This window comes from Callithrix jacchus, chromosome 4 (assembly GCF_049354715.1).
Source record: "Callithrix jacchus isolate 240 chromosome 4, calJac240_pri, whole genome shotgun sequence".
In the NCBI taxonomy this organism is placed as follows: Eukaryota; Metazoa; Chordata; class Mammalia; order Primates; family Cebidae; genus Callithrix; species Callithrix jacchus.
In genome coordinates, this window is record NC_133505.1 from 111,217,967 (window position 1) to 111,237,681 (window position 19,715).

The window sequence follows — 19,715 nt, forward strand, 5'->3', positions numbered from 1 at the left end:
TACAAAGAACTCAAACAGATTTACAAGAAAAAAACAAGCCCGTTTAAAAGTGGGCAAAGGATATGAACAGACACTTTACAAAAGAAGACATACATGAGGCCAACAAACATATGCAAAAATGCTCATCATCACTGGTCATTAGAGAAATGCAAATCAAAACTACATCGAGATACCATCTCACGCCAGTTAGAATGGTGATCATTAAAAAATCTGGAGACAACAAATGCTGGAGAGGATGTGGAGAAATAGGAACACTTTACACTGCTGGTGGGAGTGTAAATTAGTTCAACCATTGTGGAAGACAGTGTGGTGATTCCTCAAGGACCTAGAAATAGAAATTCCATTTGACCCAGCAATCCCATTACTGGGTATATATCCAAAAGATTATAAATCATTCTACTATAAGGACACATGCACACGAATGTTCATTGCAGCACTGTTTACAATAGCAAAGACCTGGAATCAACCCAAATGCCTATCGATGATAGACTGGATTGGGAAAATGTGGCACATATACACCATGGAATATTACGCAGCAATCAAAAACGATGAGTTCATGTCCTTTGTAGAGACATGGATGAACCTAGAGAACATCATTCTCAGCAAACTGACACAAGAACAGAAAATGAAACACCGCATGTTCTCACTCATAGGCAGGTGATGAACAATGAGAACACATGGACACAGGGAGGGGAGCACTACACACTGGGGTCTGTTGGGGGAAATAGGGGAGGGACAGCGGGGGGTGGGGGGTTGGGGAGAGATAGCATGGGGAGAAATGCCAGACACAGGTGAAGGGAAGGAAGGCAGCAAATCACACTGCCACGTGTGTACCTATGCAACTATCTTGCATGTTCTTCACATGTACCCCAAAACCTAAAATGCAATTAAAAATAAATTAAATTAAAAAAAAAAAAACAAGTGATGAGGCCAGGAGCAGTGGCTTCTGCCTGTAATTACAGCACTTTGGGAGGCCAAGGCAGGATGATCACTTGAGGCCAACAGTTGACACCAACTTGGGCAATATAGGGAGAACCTTGTCTCTATAAAAATTAAAAAATTGCCGGGCATTGTGGCACGGGCCTGTTTGTAGTCCCAGCTAATCAACAGGCTGAGGCAGTAGGATCACTTGAGCCCAGGGGTTCAAGGCTGCAGTGATCTATAATTATGCCAATGCACTTCAGCCTGGGTGACAAAGTGAGACCCTGTCTTGTGTGGTGTTCGCGCCAAGGGCTTGAGACAGTTAGCGTGACTCGCCCCATCTTGGCTGCTGGACCTATCTGCACTCCCCCATCTTGAGGGCTGTCAGCTGAGACAAAGGCCGCGGGCTGAGTCACTGAAGCAAAAACAGAATGCAAACCAAAGGTCTGCGGTTTATGAGGACATTGTGCTGTCTGCTTTCATGTCCCCATCAGTCTCTATGTAAGCAATGAACTTGCTGCAATTGAGATGCCTAAGAGGGTCAAGAGACCCCTGCCCATATTTTCCCTGGAGCTAAGCCTTTGATCTAACTCCTGTTGGAAAACAGGTTTAACAAGCCACCTTAAAGACGCCATTGTTTGTTTGCACTGTGTATCTTTGAAAAACAAACTGCTTTGTAAACTATTATCACAAGCCCCCTTAATCTACTTTGTGAGCGATTATCACCAGCCCCTGATAACTATTTTTATGGAGTTTCTATTTCCTTTCTGTTTACCCGTTTTTTTTGCTGAGATAAAGTAAATGTAAATGTAACAAGAAAAAAGGTATAAAAGCTGTAACCCACAAGAATAAATTTGCTGCGTTTTAATCATAATTTACGCAGACCTCCAGACTCCACTTTTCTATTTTCTTTCACTTCCACGCACTCTCTCCCTCAGGTTGAACGAGACATCTATGTTGGCGGTCTCGGGGACTCCTGCAGGTTGGTAGCCCCCCGGCAGATGTGCCGGACCCCAACACTGTCTCAAAAAACAACAACATCAACAAAAACAAAACCAACCCCCACCCCCGCTGGCAAATTTAAAAACAAACAAACAAACGAAAAACCAGGAGATGAAATTCTTGTATGAAAGGTGCCTGCCCAAATATTAGAAGAAAAACAATATTTTTATCATCAAGGGTGAGATGTTGAGGCAGACAGAATTCTATACATGCTTTATTAAATTAAAATAACTCGTGTCTTTAAGTCTTCCAACTTGACAAGTTGCTTTTTCACAACTTATTCTTCTTTGTCCAATTCACTATAAACTGCTTAATTGCTTCTTTGGGTCTCATTTCCTTATGAAGGCTTCTGTGCCATGTAAAACCTGAATGAATGTTTAACACAAACTCATACAACTTGTATTAAATTTGTATGCTTTTCTCTTGTTATCTGTCTTCTGTCAATCTAGTTCTCAGGTCCAGCCAGAAAACAACCCTAAGTGGGAAGAGGTAAAGTTTTTTCTTTCCTATACGCCAATTATATGGCCTTGTAAATTCTAGCCTCTCCTGACTATGCAAAACTTAAAATCCCTGATCTAACTTACCTAAGGCATACAAAGTTACAAGATCATTTACATAAACATAAAGGATTACTGAATGAGTCTGCATTTTTTTAAAAGTTAATTTGGCTTAAAATACAATTGGAAATACGAATAGTTTTTAGTTCATGCAATGGAAGAATGTCTGCCTTTTTGCTATTTCATATGAATTTCTTCAGTTTTATATCATCATTCTTAGAATAATTCTTAAGTATTTAATTCTTAATTTAGTTTTTCTCATTTTACTTACCAATTTTCAACATCTGTGTTATTTGTATTACTTAAAATGTTTTGAAACAATCTAAACTATAAAGAATCCCGGAAAATGTGCCTCTTGGCAGGTGTGTGAATGAGGTAACTCACAGGGGTGTTGAGTCATCTACTTCAACTTTGGGAATATTCCACTTCCCAATCACTTTTTAACTCATGGCACTCATACTGAGATAACCAGCCAGCAGCAGAACATCCCGCATTTATTTGTAAACCATTTTTAAACACATTTCTGGATCTAGGCTTTCACTCCAAGTAAAGTCGTGAAAGCAACAAAGCCAAATATCCACCGAACCAGGTCGACTCTTTTAGACATGGTGAGCCACTATTAAGTACATGGCGAACCAGTGAACAATTTCTGAAACAGAAATAAGAGTTCTAAAGTTGGCTTTTAGTTCAGATGCAATATTGGAGAAATGTTAAACAAAATTTGTTTTTATTGTTACCTTTTGGGTTGACAAATAGTTACCTGCAAAGTCATTTTTCTAATCAAAGTTGTCATTTGTCTGTGTCCAGACATATCCATCAGAACTCTGGAGTAGTATCAGTTTTGGGATAACTTACGAAGAGAGGACATGCTGGAGGTGCCCCGAAGAAACTGGTGCAAGCCCTCGTCACTGTCACTGGAGCTGGCTATACTGTTCCTCATTTCCAGCATGGAGATCTGTGTGCAGAGGCTGAGCTGATGTTCCAGCTTTTTGGCTTTCTACAAAGCAAAGTTTTAAGCTTTCTCAGATTTACAGGAGTCGAATCATATATTCCATTTAAGCAACATGTAGTTTTCCTAGAAATACGTTAGTGCATAAAGAAAATGTACCTGATACATATTAGGTGGCCAATACACATAAGCTATGATTTTTATATTACCTATTACTATAAATGTATTATTAAAAAATCAAGTATACTCAAGTCTATTTATAATAAGCTAAATAATTAACTGAAATAATAAGCACTAGCTTAATTTGGTAAACAGCCCAGGCAAAATGATTTTGAAAGGACACATATTCCCATTGTCACTGGGTAACAACAGTACTTATCACAGAAATGATGGTTTTAAAAATTCTCTCTTGAAATCATTTTAATTTCTTTCTAAAAAGATATGGGGAAATTAAGATCAAATTGAAAACTGTTGAAGATCTATGCAGCTCTGAAATTCCACATCTCTCCTTTCACCTTCTGAAATGATTAGGAAGATAAGCAAGACTGGAAGACACCAGGGTTTGAAGGACAGCTTCCTGATCAGTGGGGTCTGTCAGCCTTTCTCTGTCTGCAAACCTCCAGCTGCCCTGTCCTCCCTAACTTACTCCATCCCCCACTCCATCTCACTCCTTTACCACCTTCCTTAAAAGGCTCTTGAAGAAGAGGGTGCCTTATCACCACAAACACTCGTCCCTCAGAGTTACAGACTCCTTCCTAAGTAACAGCAAATCTTATCATTACAAAATATTTTCTCCTTTCAAGATTACAAGTGTCCTCAGTGCATTTAACATATGGCTAGTTACTAAAAACTCAGGAAAACATATTTCATAAAGTGAAATATACCTCACATACAAATTTATTTAACAAAGTAAACTCAGAGAACACTTACTTTATCATTTAAGGTGGGATCATTCAATGAGTAGAGCTTATTTGTAATGTCTTTTCCAATAAGATACCTAAAGATTTCATACAAGAAAGGTTCTGATTCCAGAAAGTATGTTAATCTTTCTCTTGACCAGCATAAAAATCTGCAGTTATCATCTGCAATAATGGTGACCTGCCGAAGAAACAAGCACGCAAAGAATAAAGTATATCTATGTATATGAATTATGACTATAGTGATTTAATCAGACAAAAGTAGGAATGATTTACTGGACATTATCATAGCAATGATTTGTCAAATTAAATTAAAATAAGATATAATGTACATAAGCTTCTATATGTACAAAATTGTGGGTTTTTTTAGTCCCAAAATTATGTTTTTAAAAAAGCAATCTCCAGACTAAATAAAAGCAAATTCTCTAGGTTTCATTGTTGTTTTGTTTTGTGAGATCTGGTGACAGAAGAATGGCCACTGTATTGACACCACTGTTGAAGCATGTATTTAACTGGGAATGTCACTGGACATATCACTTACATGAACTATTTCTTTATACCCTGTACATTACAATGAGGTTCAAAAATACAGCTTCAAGCAGATGAACTTAGGTAAGATTCATGAAGCAAGCTGTAGAAGAAAGACCTTCTGCTCATACAAATCTGAAAACATACACTGAGGATTGAGAACGCTTCAAGGACCCCGGCTGTTGCTGATGAATACGGCTAGTGAGGGTCCTGCTGTCACAGGTGTTTCTCAAGTGTCACATTTCAAGGTTAGATCTAGGGTAGCCTATTAGAAACATTCACAGATACCCCCAGATTAGCTCAGAACTAGAAATCATGTCCCCTTTCCTTCAGTATTGTACATAGGAAAGCAGAAAGGTACTATAACTATATGACACAGAGCTCAAGTATCCCTCGAATAAATCCCTTCACCAGAGTGAGGTGCTATGACCTCACAGCTCAGTGCCAGGAAGCCCTTCCTCCCAGGTAGTCCTCTCCCATCAGTTAACACTCCTGCAAGCTTCATTATGGCTTAAATCTTATCATTAAATCCAAGCTCAACAAGCTGAAATCTGATCATTAGCAAATTAAGAATGCCTGTGTCAATGTCTCTAGAAAAAAAGCTTGTGTTTATTTATTACATCAAAAGTAGGAATCCCCCAAACCAAATGTATTTGTTTTTAAGAAATGCATCAGCATCGAAGACTTGATAAAACACTAAATCTCATTCATTCTTTTGATACATGTAGCTAGATACTCTTCAAGGTATGAGGTTACAATGGTGAACAAGAAGGACAAGATGCTTTTCCCGTGAAGCTTACATTCTAGTGGAGAAGGCTGATAATCAATAAAGAAATATGACAATTTCAGGTGGCAGTAAGTGTTCTGACAACTATAGAACAGGGGGAAGTGGCCGAGAATGACTAGTGGGTGACAGATGCACATAATGCCACTCACTTTGTATATGTACTTTTAAACTTTAAGGTGCTTCCATACCTATCATGTAAGTGGATCCTCAAAAGTCCCTTCAAAATAAGACAAACAATATTCTTCCCCATTTTTCAGATGCCAACTGAGAGTGACCAAAAAACTTACTCCCAAACACACATTAATTAGTAGTAGAGTGGCTCTACAAAATATACCAAAATTAACCAGTCATGGTGGCATGTGCCTATAGTTCCAGCTACTTGGGAGGCTGAGGTGGGTGGATCACTTGAGGCTAGGATCTCAAGACCAGCCTGGGCCAACATGGTAAAACCCCATCTCTACTAAAAATACAAAAAATTAGCCAGGTGTAGTGGTGGGCACCTGTAATCCCAGCTACTGAGGAGGCTGAGGCAGGACAATTGCTTGAAACTGGGAGGTGGAGGCTGCAGTGAGCCAAGACTGCGCCACTGCACTCCAGCCTGGGTGACAGAGTGAGACTCCATCTCAAAAAAAAAAAAAAAAAAAATTAGTGGTAGAGTGGTAGAATGAGCACTTTTAACTTTCAGCCCAAATGTATTTTTCCACCAGGTCAAAATCTACCCAATACGTCCAACACTCATCAAGACCATTACATAGAAAGTATTTCTGCCTAGTGACCACAAGGTTGGCTGTGCCCTCCAAGAGCATCTCATACAAAGAACAGCTGAATACGTGTCATGAGGCCTACACTCTAGTGGAGGAGGCTGCTAATAAAGAAACAGGATGCAAAAAAAAAAAAAGGGGGAGCGGGGAGATTTACAAGAAGAGGAGTATAAGCAAACCGCCCCTGGGGAATTCCCACAAACAGTAGGAGGTAGGTGTGTAAATCGAAGGCAAGGGAAAAATATTCCACAGCAGTAGTAACAGAAAAGTGAGCATGGGGTACTCATGATGATGATGGCCCAGCCGTAGACCCAAGCACAAAAGAGAGGACTCATGTCCCTTCGTTGTGCAAAGATGTCACTCGGGACTCTGGAAAATAGTGGGAGAAGGAATTAAAAGAGGAGATGGAAATCATCTAGGAGATGAAGAAATTATATTTAGATGATACACAAAGCTGCTAACTTTTCTTCAACCATATGAATTACCTCAAGTTTCCACTGAGGCAATGAAACTTTTATGATGGCACTGTAATTTCCTTAGCAAATTCACTTTTTGTTGATGGTTAAAAAATTACCTTGGCTAATGCCCTTTTCGGCCATAGCCCACCTGCACCCGGTGAATAAAAAGGAAAAGGAAAAAAAGAAAACATTACTTTCAACCTGATTATTATTGAATATAAATTTAATAACAGTATTCAAATAATAAGCTGTATTTACAAGCCCATAAAAACACAGATTCAGTCAGAAGCCACCAGTTAGAGTGCTGACTGAGGTCATTTTACTTGATACCTAATGCTTCATTTCTATCAAACAGACAGTTTTATTTAATGATTTCCTGTCATGACAGTGAAGCAAACTGTATTTTTTTATGAGATAAAGCAATATAAGAATTGTATAAGTTTCCATGAAATAAATTTACTTATTAGGTACTTCAGTAGTGCTATGCAAGTCCTTGTGAAGAATTTTACTGAAGAAATAAAAGTAAATATGGCAACAGAAGACATAAAAGGACATCTTGCGGGTTGAGAATTAGGCTAAGCATTTGCAAACGGGTTTGCCATGATGGCCACAAGGCACTGGATTCAGTTCCTCCCTTTAGATTCCAAACCAGTTCTACAGCCTGTCACCAAGAGAAGACACTGGTTCCACTGCTGGAAACAAAGGTGTCTGAGGGATCTGCCTCATGTGCTAGAATCAGAAACCGCAGTCTGGCAAGAGGGCTGGCTGACTGTCATGAGGAAATAATTTAATACTTTTTGCATGTATCATAATACTGCATTTCATACACAAGAACACCAAAATGTCCTGGAAATGGTCATTCAACTGATGCTTATAGAGTTCTCCTAAGCACTAAAATAACACAGATTCAAAAGTGGCAGAGGTAAGTGCTTCACAGCTCCACCAAAATATTTACTTAGTATTGAGATGATGTTTTCTTTAAATACCATTAAAACTTAGTGCTCGGCCGGGTGCGGTGGCTCATGCCTGTAATCCCAGCACTTTGGGAGGCCAAGGCGGGTGGATCACGAGGTCAAGAGATCAAGACCATCCTGGTCAACATGGTGAAACCCTGTCTCTACTAAAGATACAAAAAATTAGCTGGGCACAGTGGCGCGTGCCTGTAATCACAGCTACTCAGGAGGCTGAGGCAGGAGAATTGCCTGAACCCAGGAGGCGGAGGTTGCGGTGAGCCGAGATCGCACCATTGCATTCCAGCCTGGGTAACGAGCGAAACTCCGTCTCCAAAAAAAAAAAACTTAGTGCTCATTTCTTTTACAACAGCATGAATATAGGCCAGCAAGACATCCCTCTCCCCTTAAAGTCAATACAACTTTGATTTTCAGGCTTTGCAACACCAGGACATGCTATTGGCTATGGGAAGGCAGCAGCATGGATAGAATACAAAAGCGAAGCTGGTAAACGGTAAAGCTTACTCAACATAAAACATATATATAAAGAAGAAGAAGAAACAAAACAAAACATCACTTTTATTTATTTTTTTTTTTTCTGAGACAGAGTCTCACTCTGTCACCCAGGCTGGAGTACAGTGGCGTGATCTCAGCTCACCGCAACCTCCGCCTCATGGGTTCAAGTGTTTCTCCTGCCCCAGCCTCCTGAGTAGCTGGGATTACAGACACCTGCCACCACACCCAGCTAATTTTTGTATTTTTAGTAGAGACTAAGTTTCACCATGTTGGCCAGGCTGATCTCACCCACCTGACCTCAGGCGATCCACCTGTCTCGGCCTCCCAAACTGCTAGGATTACAGGCATAAGCTACCATGCCCAGCCTACTTTTATCTTTTGTAATAGTAATACTCGGCCAGGCGCGGTGGCTCATGCTTATAATCCCAGCACTTTGGCAGGCCGAGGCAGGTGGATCATAAGGTCAAGAGATCGAGACCATCCTGGTCAACAAGGTGAAACCCTGTCTCTACTAAAAATACAAAAATTAGCTGGGCATGGTGGTACGCACCTGTAGTCCCAGCTACTCGGGAGGCTGAGGCAAGAGAATTGCTTGAACCCAGAAGGCGGAGGTTGTGGTGAGCTGAGATCCTGCCATTGCACTCCAGTCTGGGTAACAACAGCGAAACTCCATCTCAAAAAATAGTAATACTCAAGATTCTATCAATAGTTGTAAATAGCAACTCTGGGCTCTAAGTACCAGAATGACTACAAGTACCTAGGGATAACAAACTATAAGTTCAGAGTCTGTTTTCTCAGCTCTATCACTATATGAATTACTACATATTTACCTGAGCAACACCTGCTGTGAAATCTCAAGGTACTTGCCTTCTCTTTCCTCCTTTTCATCCTATTGTACAATTCATAAGCACCCTGACCACAGAACGAATTTAAAGAAAGAAAAAAATCAAGGGAAGTAGCTCCTCATCAAACATTTATAACTGGCCAGAGTTAGGGAAAGACGAGGTTAGTAGGTAAAAAGTGTGAGGGTGGAGAAGCCTGATAGCTGATTTCAAGCATCCTCTGCCATTGGCACAGGCAGCAAGAAGTTGGCTCTGCGAGAGTGACATTTTTCATTTGGGAACTTGCCTAGGTAAGTAGCAATATACATACTCCTACACAGATGCACAACAGCTATTTATTACTCTCGAGGATCTGCCAACAGGAACATTTTGTAAACAATCAAAGTACAATCTCTCACAAAGGCTTACTTTGATGGCTCCAGTTGCACAGGACATAGGCTTGATGCTGCTAGTTTTAACCTACTGACCAATCAGGAAATCCTATACGAGACTCTATGCAGAAAAAAGCTGATTGGTATTAAGAAAAGCTGAATACATTTCTTCATCCAGCTACAGTACTACAAAATTTGAGTCATGATTTTGGAATCTTTACAGTAATTATTGGGAATAATTCTCAACTACCAAAATCCAATCCCTAGACCCCAAGAAAAAAGAGAACTGTAGTTAGTGAGAGGAATTCCCTTTTTTTTTTTTTACTTAATTATAAATATAATCAGTGGAAAAGATAGTATGTTACTATTTCTGGCCTCTTGGGAACCACTTGATTCTGGAAACAAAGGAGGTTCAGTTCCCACGCCATTCTCAAATCTCAGTCTCTTCAGAATGATATGAGATAGTTATCACACAAAACCACCTGCTACTATACACAGAGAAATACAGGCAAAAGATAAATGTTGGGCTTTGGAACTAGAAACTGTAAAAAGGTCACAGGAAAGAAGGAGAGAAAAAAGATATGGCCCTGCACCAGTTTGTAGATGGTGGTGATTAAAGATAAAATAAGAACATAAATCTCACAGCATAGCTAACCCTCACAACAACAAAGTGAGAGTATAAACAGAGGAGCCAGGACACAGCATTTGCTATCTCCTTCTGTATGGTAAACCCAGCCAGCTTGGGAAGATTGTCTCATAAGAGTGAATCTATATGTAATCTTTTAGTAAATGCACAAAACTAACAAGTTGCATGATTACTCAGGCCAGTTATTCAGGAAGGGTGAGAGCAGGGCAGGGCTGAAACCATGGTAAATGAGATAAACTAAACTGTATGTCTGTAAATGTTCTTTTATCTCCACTTTTGTGGCATCCCAAATGGTATAGCATCTGAAAATGAATCTCTAAGATTCCATCATCAAGAAACACTAACATTTTTTTCTCTATCAGGTAGTAACCGCCTCTTCATTTCAATTTCCTACCTAAATACATTTACCTTCTTGCCCATAAGCAATCCTGTTCTTGGGATATTTCCTTACTGCTGTTAATTCAGAGGCTGTGACTAAAAAAACCTCTAACCTATTTATTTTCTTGGTTAATTTCCTTCCAATAACAAGGTGAATGAATAAAATAGGAGGGCTGGACACTTACAGAAAGAATCAGAACAAAGTGCCACATAACAGAGTAATCAGTTTGAACACAAAAGGAATCACACTAAGTAGTCCACATTCAAATTACTGCCATTATGAAGAATTTCCATCTTTGTCCTTAAACATAAGCATGAAGTCTAAAAGAGTTTAGCAATTTGATTTTTTTTCATAAGAATTAACTAAATTCCTTAAGGTAAAGCCAGTTTTCTGTTTTTCTCCAATAAATATCAATTACATGACTTAGGAACACTAATTATCTACAACATTTTCCTTTTTGCCAACAAAAATATTAGATATTTTGTATGGAAACAATTATAAAAATTCAAATTAGAAAAAAAGGTTAAAAAAGCAATCAAATACAATCTAGAAATAAAATTATAACAAAATTAAAATATATCTTTCTTGAACATTTTTCTGTACATATACACACTATTTTTTAAAAAATGGGGTAATATTATATATGCCCTATGGCAACTTGTTTTTTTCCCCAATAACTCATAGCTGTGTTTCTAATAATATCCTTTGAATTTTGAGTGAGATACAAACTAGTTTCAATCTCCTTAAAAATCATGTGAAAACATACCTGGAATTTTTCACCTTTGTGCATCTGAGTTGATCTAAATTCAGGAGAATCTATAAAGGCACAGGGGTAAATGTTATGCAGAAAATGTCCTCGATAGGAGACCTTCATTCTGGTAACAGAAATTAATGTTAATAAAGGCACTATTTCACAAATAACATGATAATCCTTAAAACTGCTATCATCTTATGCGATTTTGTTTTGTAGTAAAGTTTTTAAAATTCCACAGATGATGGACATAACTAAAAGCACTTCTTTAGGCACAAGTATTTCAAAACCTAATGTTAGAAAAAAGCAGTGTCCAGTATTGAGGCAGACATATGTCGTCTAGTGGTTATTACTGCTCTTATAAAGGAAGTGACTATATAATTTGTTACTCAAGCTGGGATACTTCTGAGAGGGAAAGAGGTGCCATTAATAACAATGCCAGCACAACAGAAACTGGCTCTCTCCCCAGAAGGCTGATATTCCTAGAAGTTGCATTTCTGTGATACTCAAGACAAATGAACTCTGATGCATGTATAAGCTTTTTGAATTTCAATGTCTAATTTAAATCCACTTCAATTTTGACTCATTAATTTTTAATAAAAGGTCAAAAATGGTTAAAATCTTGCAACTGAAAATCCTGACATCAAGATTCAGAGCAGTACATTCAACCTGGCTTTAATATGTTGCTCTACAGCATTGAAAAATGTAGTTGTAGCATAAATTTCACCACCAACAAACCCTGTGACTGCTTCCTCAATTCACTGGCAACATTTCCTTCCATTCATTTTCTTCCCAGAGGCCATGAAAAGATGAAAGGTAAACTAGGAATTTGATTTCCATAGAACACTTACTTCCCCTTCAGGAGAATACTCAGACGGTCATCAACTGAGGTTTTATCTTCTGCAGCGTACGTCTGGCCCTTTTTCAAGGTTTGGATCATGCAAAATTGTCCAGTTAATCTTCTGAACAAATCTGGAGGCACACGGAGTGGTTCAAACAATCGCCGGTAGATGCCACTGAGTTCCTTTTCAATCTTTACCTGAAATGTACCAAGGATGCTGTACCAATGTAGCAGCAACCCTAACATACTGATTTCTGTGGTCTAAATATGGTTTTGAGAATAAACAAATCTTTGATATATACCATCAACCTTCTGTATTTAGGCCAATAGAACCTTACACAGCAAGTAAACGGTGGTAAAAGTTTGTACTTTAGATGCTTAAAGCGTACATTTAGGTTGTGCGAGGTGGTTCATGCCTGTAATTTCGGCACTTTGGGAGGCTGAGGTGGTAGGATCATGTGAACCCAAGAGTTTGAGACCAGCCTGGGGAACATAGTGAGGCTCTATCTCTACTTAAAAAGAAAAAAATCCAGGCGTGGTGGTCATGCCTGTAATCCCAGCACTTTCAGTGGTCACACCTGTTATCCCACCACTTTGGGAGGTCAAGGAAGGTGGATCTTCTGACGTAGAGGTTTGAAACCAGCCTGACCAACATGGTGAAACTCCGTCTCTACTAAAAATACAAAAAATTAGCCACGTGTAGTGGCATGCACCTGTAATCCCAGCTACCTGGGAGGCTGAGGCAGGAGCACTGTTTGAAACTGAGAGACACAGGTTACAGTGAGCTGAGATCGCACCATTGCATTACAGCCTGGGCAACAAGAGCAAACTCTTGTCTCAAAAAAAAAAAAAAAAAAAAAAAGAAAAAAATTAGCCAGCCATGGTAGAGTGCACCTAATATCCTGGCTACTCAAGATGCTGAGGTGGGAGGATTACTTGAGCCCAGGAGTTTGAGACTGCAGTCAACTAGGATTGTACCATTGCACTCCAGCCTGGGCAACAGAGTAAGACTCTGTCTCAAAAAGATAAAAAAAAAATAAAAAAACTTTTGTAGTTAAACTGAACTCACTGTGTAAGGGGAAGATCGGCACTATGGATCATAACCTCTTCCTATGAGCTATAACGCAACTGTTTAGGTTTTGAATGTTGTCACAACATTCACCTTCCAAATCTTAGTGCCTTCTTTAAATAACAGAAAACCTTTTCTGTGAAACCTACTTCACACAGAAAAAAATTAGAATAACTTTTAAATATGGCAGCAAGAAAATAAACACACAAAATAGGAAGTGATGAGGAAATAAATTTATAAAAGTGGCATATACTTTAAGCATTTTATCTCCGTGTAATTACTTAATGCACCCATATAGAAAAACACACATGAACAGCTGCAATCACTGCTTTATATTTACGTACTCTCAAGCAAAGTGAAGGAAAATAAAAGGGTATAAAAGAGTTTTAGTGTAGACGTTTCATCCTAAGCTAAAATGAACTCTGTAAAATGGAGAATCCACTGGCAAGTAAGGCTGGCTACTGGAGGAAAAGAAAAGCAAAATGGCTTAATCATTTTTGTTGTCAAATTCTCCAAAGCATAGGTCATGCCCCATCTTTGGGCCCAGCATTAGTCTCTGGAAGTCACACTAATTGGGTAGATAGAAAACCATACTGCACTGTATCTCTGGCAGGGATGACATGAAGCCTATAGGCCCAGATCATGACAGCTGCTCCAACCTGATGTCACTCTAGCATTTCCAATACTCCAACTTGTCCTCTGTTTCATTTTGAGGAAAATCCAGCATTTATATTTTTCAAAAAAGTAAATTTATAGTATGAGAAGAAACAAAAGCACAGACACTAAGTGATTTACCTATTTGGTGCTATGATCACATCGGCAACTTCTGAACCTTGTATTTTGGGGTTCCAGCAAGTTCTGACATTCAGAAAATGTAATCATTATTATTATCTACCTCTTCCACTCCAAAGCTCTAGTAATGATCATTTAGTATGATTTATTCATAATCTGCTCATCCCATAACTCTCAGATAAAGCCCTCTTTATGTACTTATTTTTTGGAGACAGAGTCTTACTCTGTTGCCTGTGTGGGAGTAAAGTGGTGTGACCACAGCTCACTGCAGTTTCAAACTCCTGGGTTCCAGTGATCCTCCCAAGAAGCTTGGACTACAGGTGTGTGCTGCCATAGCCAGCTGATTTTTAAATTTTTTGTAGAGATGGAGTCTTGTTATGTTGCACAGGCTGGTCTCGAACTCCTAATCTCAAGTGATCTTCCAGTCTAGGCCTCCCAAAGTGCTGGGATTACAGGCATGAGCCATGGCGTCCGGTCTTACGAAGGCCTCTTAATTATTCTTTTTCTCTCTTTTTTTTTTTTTTGAGACAAGAGTGTCACTCTGTCATTCAGGCTGGAGTGCAGTGGCACGATCTTGGCTCATTGCAACCTCCACCTCCTGGGTTCAAGCAATTCTCATGCTTCGGCCTCCCACGTAGCTGGGTCTACAGCTGTGCACCACCATGCCAGCTAATTTTTGTATTTTTTAGTAGACACAGGATTTCGCCATGTTGGTCAGGCTGGTGTCAAACTCCTGACCTCAGGTGATCCATCCACCTTGGCTTCCCAAGGTGTTGGGATTACAGGCGTGAGCCACCGCACCTGGCCTAATTCTTACCCTGTTTGAAAGCATCTACTCATCAAAAGTTTTTTTGAGCACCTGAAGTGTGCCAATCATGGTTGATAGGAAAAGGAGATACAGCAGCAACTGTGTTAGATTATTGTTCCCAATTATTCTCTGTTCCCAACCTCTGTAAGAGGACTGCACATCCCCTTATTCCACCCCATGCCCCACAGTATCAAACTTGGCCATGTCATTTATTCTAGCCAAGGAAATGTAAGCAGAAACAATGTGTCCCTTTTGAGCAAAAGTTTTAAGAGACATTGGGTGTTTCTCTTTTGCTCTCTAGTACTTTTCCCTCTGCAATGAGAATGCACAGTCCAAACAGAACCTGCTGCTTCAGCATAAACCCTGAAATGAATGAGATGCATAGAACAGAATAACAGCTGACACACAGCTGCCAGAGTCAAGATACAAGGTAAGTGAGAACAAAAGTCCATTTGCTGTTACATATCACTGAGATTTATTACATAGCATAACCAAGAGAAAACTGACTAATACAATAAAACAACACAGACTGAGTAACTATGTTTGACAAGGTTACAGTATAGGTGAATGCCTATTATATATCATCTATTATTCAAATTATAATTTTATATGAATTGTTTTCCAATAGTTTTGTTTTCCAGTAGTTTTCTACATGCAAATTTGAACCCAAACATAAGATTAAGGTAAGCATTGGATCTTTTACTTCACTGAATATTTGCCTGTGCTTAGGAAAGTCAGTAAATATATAGAGTGATTTCTAGGAGCCCTGCTGTTTTCCTACTCTATTTTTGTTCTTGATATGATCAAGAACATGATCATATCTTTGATCAAGATATCAAATGATATCTTGATATGATCAAGATAAATCAGAGTTGAAAAGAAAAAGTTAAAGACAGGTGTTTTGGTAGCAACCCACCAAATATGGTGACTCCCTTAAATGAATATTTTGGGTATTAGAAAAAATAATAGTTATTACACTAAAAAGTAACATGAACTATTTGTAAATCATTAGAATGTTTACATAAGTTGCCTGCTAGTAATTTTATAAATGGGAAATGATATTTCCAAGTGACATCTGAATATCAATATTTAAAAAATCAAATAACATGACTTAAAAAGGAGAACATTATTCACATTCTCTCATATGCTAATAATTTTAAAAGTTTTAAAAACTCATTTGTAGAACAAATTTCATGGTACTAAAATGTTTCACTTTTAAGCACATGTAAACAGAAAGTCTAATCTTCAGAGAAATGATATTAAAGGGGCTAAATATGGTAGATTCTTACTCTTTAAGTCTCAACAAAGTATCTTTCAAAGTTTTAGCTTTAAAATCACCTCCTTATTAATTAATTTTAGTAATTACCGGTCTCTTCTTGTATAAAAGATATGACAGATGCAAAATGTTGACACCCAAGAACACAGAGTTCCAGATCATTATATCCAAGGCACATCGGTAGAGAGTGGCCCAGACGATATAAAGCGTACATCCTGTTGAAGAGCACAGTTAACGTGTTAGATGTCCAGAAGAGCTTTAGCAGGGAGCTTAATAAATTTGATATCCTCTCTCTATATAGTAGTCATCCTTTTTTTGAAGGTGATACTTTACAAGACCCCCAGTGGAAGATACCCAAGACAGCTACTCAGCGATTACAGGTAGTGGGGAGAAGTTGGACAAAGGGATGATTCACATTCCAGTCAGGATACAGCAGGACAGTACAAGATTTAATCGCACTATTCAGAATGTCTTGCAATTTAAAACTCATAAATTGTTTATTCTTGGTATTTTCCATGTATAAATTGTTTATTCTTGGTATTTTCCATTTAATATTATTAGACTGTAGTTGACCACAGAAAGTGAATCCCTGGATGTGGGGATCACTGAAAATCAAACACATTTTAGAACTACCTAAGCCAATTATCATATTGTTTCATTTTGGTTTTTGTCCAATAACAAAAAAAACCCAAATATATGCTTTATTGCATAAAATCTATATAAAAATATACCAGAAATACAAAGTACAGGGCCGGGCGCGGTGGCTCATGCCTGTAATCCCAGCACTTTGGGAGGCCGAGGCAGGTGGATCACAAGGTCAAGAGATTGAGACCATCCAGGTCAACATGGTGAAACCCCATCTCTACTAAAAATACAAAAAATTAGCTGGGCATGGTGGCGCGTGCCTGTAATCCCAGCTACTCAGGAGGCTGAGGCAGGAGAACTGCCTGAACCCAGGAGGCAGAGGTTGCGGTGAGCCGAGATTGCGCCATTGCACTCCAGCCTGGGTAACAAGAGCGAAACTCCGTCTCAAAAAAAAAAAAAAAAAAAAAAAGAAATACAAAGTACAAAACATATTTTTAAAGGGGAAAAATCCATAATTCTACCACTTAAAGAAAGCCATTAAATATCAAATAATTTAATTCTGCCTTATAGTTTTCATGCAGTTTTACCTGATGGCAAACCTAGCACATATAATATTTTAAAATCTCCTTTTTAACTAATTGCAGTGATTTTCCTATTTCATTAAACTCTTTGAAAGCACAGTTTTAAATGACTGCAACTGATTAAACCATAATTTATTTAACCATCCCCCAAATGCTGGAAAGACAAGCTTTTGAGGGTATAATTTCTGACAAGCTGAAAATTTTATACATCCAAATTTTTCTGTATTTATGATTGTTTACTTAGTCTGGATTACCCAAAGGTGAATCTAGGGAATGAACTTTATAGTAATTTTACAATATTGAAGAATTGTTTCCCAAAAGGTTTGTACAAATTTGCAATCCTACTAGTTAGAAATGCCAGTATCAAGTTGTCAGCACAGTCACGTGTCGCTTAATGACAGGGATATGTTCTGAGAAATGTTTTGTTGGATGATTTTGTTGCTGTGCGAACATCATAGAGTATACGCACATAAACTCAGATGGCACAGTCTTCTATGCTATAGGGTATAAACCAATATAGTACAGCTTGTTACTGCAGGCAACTATAACACAATAGTATCTGTATATCTAAATATGGAAAAGGTAAACGTGGTACTATAATCTTATGGGAACACTTTCATTATATAATGCATGGCTGTACTATAAGATGTGAAAACTACTAATTTGATAGTGAGGAATTATGTATTATATTTTATTTTGCATTTCCATGATTACTGGTGAGCCTGCATATTTTATTTATTTATTTATTTATTTTAACTAATACAGTAAGTCACTACCAGCAGAGAGGCTGCATATTTTACCAAAATGTTTTAGCCATTTGAATTTTCCCTTGGTGATTATCCATTCATCTCTGAGAATCTTCCTGTGTTTTCTTATCAATTCTCTTACCTTACATAAAATATCCCCAGTTTCTTTTGATCAATTCTATGGTACGAGAGTTAATACAGTGTATATATTTAATTTAAAATAAAACATCATTAAGATATAGATCACTGACACACGCACACAAAAGCTAACCTCCGACTTTAAAAGTTACTCACTTGCAATTTTTTATTTCATAAGAATGATTTGAGGTACCTCAATAAAGCCCAAAATATAAAAATTTAAAGATTCTTTAAGTAATATTTCATAGCAAATAGTGAAGCAACTTAAAATATTTTAATTTAAAGGAGACAGGGTACATAATGGGAGGATGGAGAAAAACTGGAGGACCTGAATTACAATCCTGGTTTGGCCATTTTTTCTCCATCTTAATTTTGGATGGGTCATTTTACTCATCTAGGTTTCATTTTTTTTTTTTTTTTTTTTTTTGAGACAGGATCTTGCTCTGTCACACAGGCTGGAGTACAGTAGTAGAATCATGATGTAGTGCAGCCTCACATCCCAGCCTCTAGCTGTCCCCCCACCTTAGCCTCCCAAATAGCTGGAACCACAGGTACATGCCACCATGCCCAGCTAATCTTTAAAATTTTTGTAGACATAGGGTCTCAATACATTGCCCAGGCTGGGTTTGAACTCTTGGCTTCAAGAGATCCTCCCATTTCAGCCTCCCAAAGTGCTGGGACTATAGGTGTTAGCCTCCACACCTGGCCTAGCTTTCTTTTTCTACATTTACAGAATAAAGTGTTAGATTTGATAATATCTTTGGTTCACTCTATCTCCACAACTCTGTCTTAAAATGCATAATTAATTTTTGTTTTTTTAAAGGATACAGTGTTTTTTTTTTCCCATTCAACTCCCTGCTCCTCCTATTGCAATTCTCACCTTACCCACAGGTCACACACCACAGAGGTCCCCAAGCTTTTCCTAACCTTCCAGCCCCTTCTTCCTTGTCATTTATCACTTTTTTTTTTGAGGCAAAGTCTCGCTGTGTTGCCAGGCTGGAGTGCAGTGGCACGATCTCGGCTCACCGCAACCTCTGCCTCCTGGGTTCAAGCGATTCTCCTGTCTCAGCCTCCCGAGTAGCTGGGATTACAGATGCCTGCCACTATGCCTGGCTAATTTCTGTATTTTTAGTAGAGACAGAGTTTCACCATGTTGGCCAGGCTGGTCTCAAACTCCTGACCTTAGGTGATCTGCCTGCCTCAACCTCTCACAGTGCTGGGATTACAGGCATGAGCCACTGTGCCCAGCCCATTTATAATATATTTTTAGGCACAATGCACTATTCTACATTCACCCCGATAAGCTCAATTTCCTCCTCTTCTGTGCTCTTTGCTTGGATATCGCACATGTTCACTCCGAGAAATCTTGCTCACCTTCCAAAATCCAGGTCCCATGTCACCTCCTCAGGGGGACCTTGCTCTGCCTTCCTACTGAGCCTATTCACCTTTTCCATGTCCCCCTGGATAATGCGTGCACACCTGCATCCCAGCATCCGATATGCCATACTGGGGTGCCCATCCAATTCTCTGCCAGCCCCCGCTAG

At 38.8% G+C, this 19,715-nt stretch overlaps 1 protein-coding gene across 1 annotated transcript in view; it reads right to left on the reverse strand.

Annotated features, from left to right (window-relative positions):
- The window catches only part of POPDC1 (popeye domain cAMP effector 1), a 44,914-nt gene that overhangs the window by 20,408 nt on the left and 4,791 nt on the right, over positions 1-19,715 (reverse strand). The window contains exons 3-7 of the mRNA XM_035296414.3: positions 16,212-16,336; positions 12,187-12,374; positions 11,351-11,459; positions 4,360-4,527; positions 3,336-3,477 (exon numbers count right to left, since the gene is read on the reverse strand). Of these exons, the coding sequence (XP_035152305.3) occupies positions 3,336-3,477; positions 4,360-4,527; positions 11,351-11,459; positions 12,187-12,374; positions 16,212-16,336 (732 nt within the window). The remainder of the gene's footprint in view (positions 1-3,335; positions 3,478-4,359; positions 4,528-11,350; positions 11,460-12,186; positions 12,375-16,211; positions 16,337-19,715) is intronic.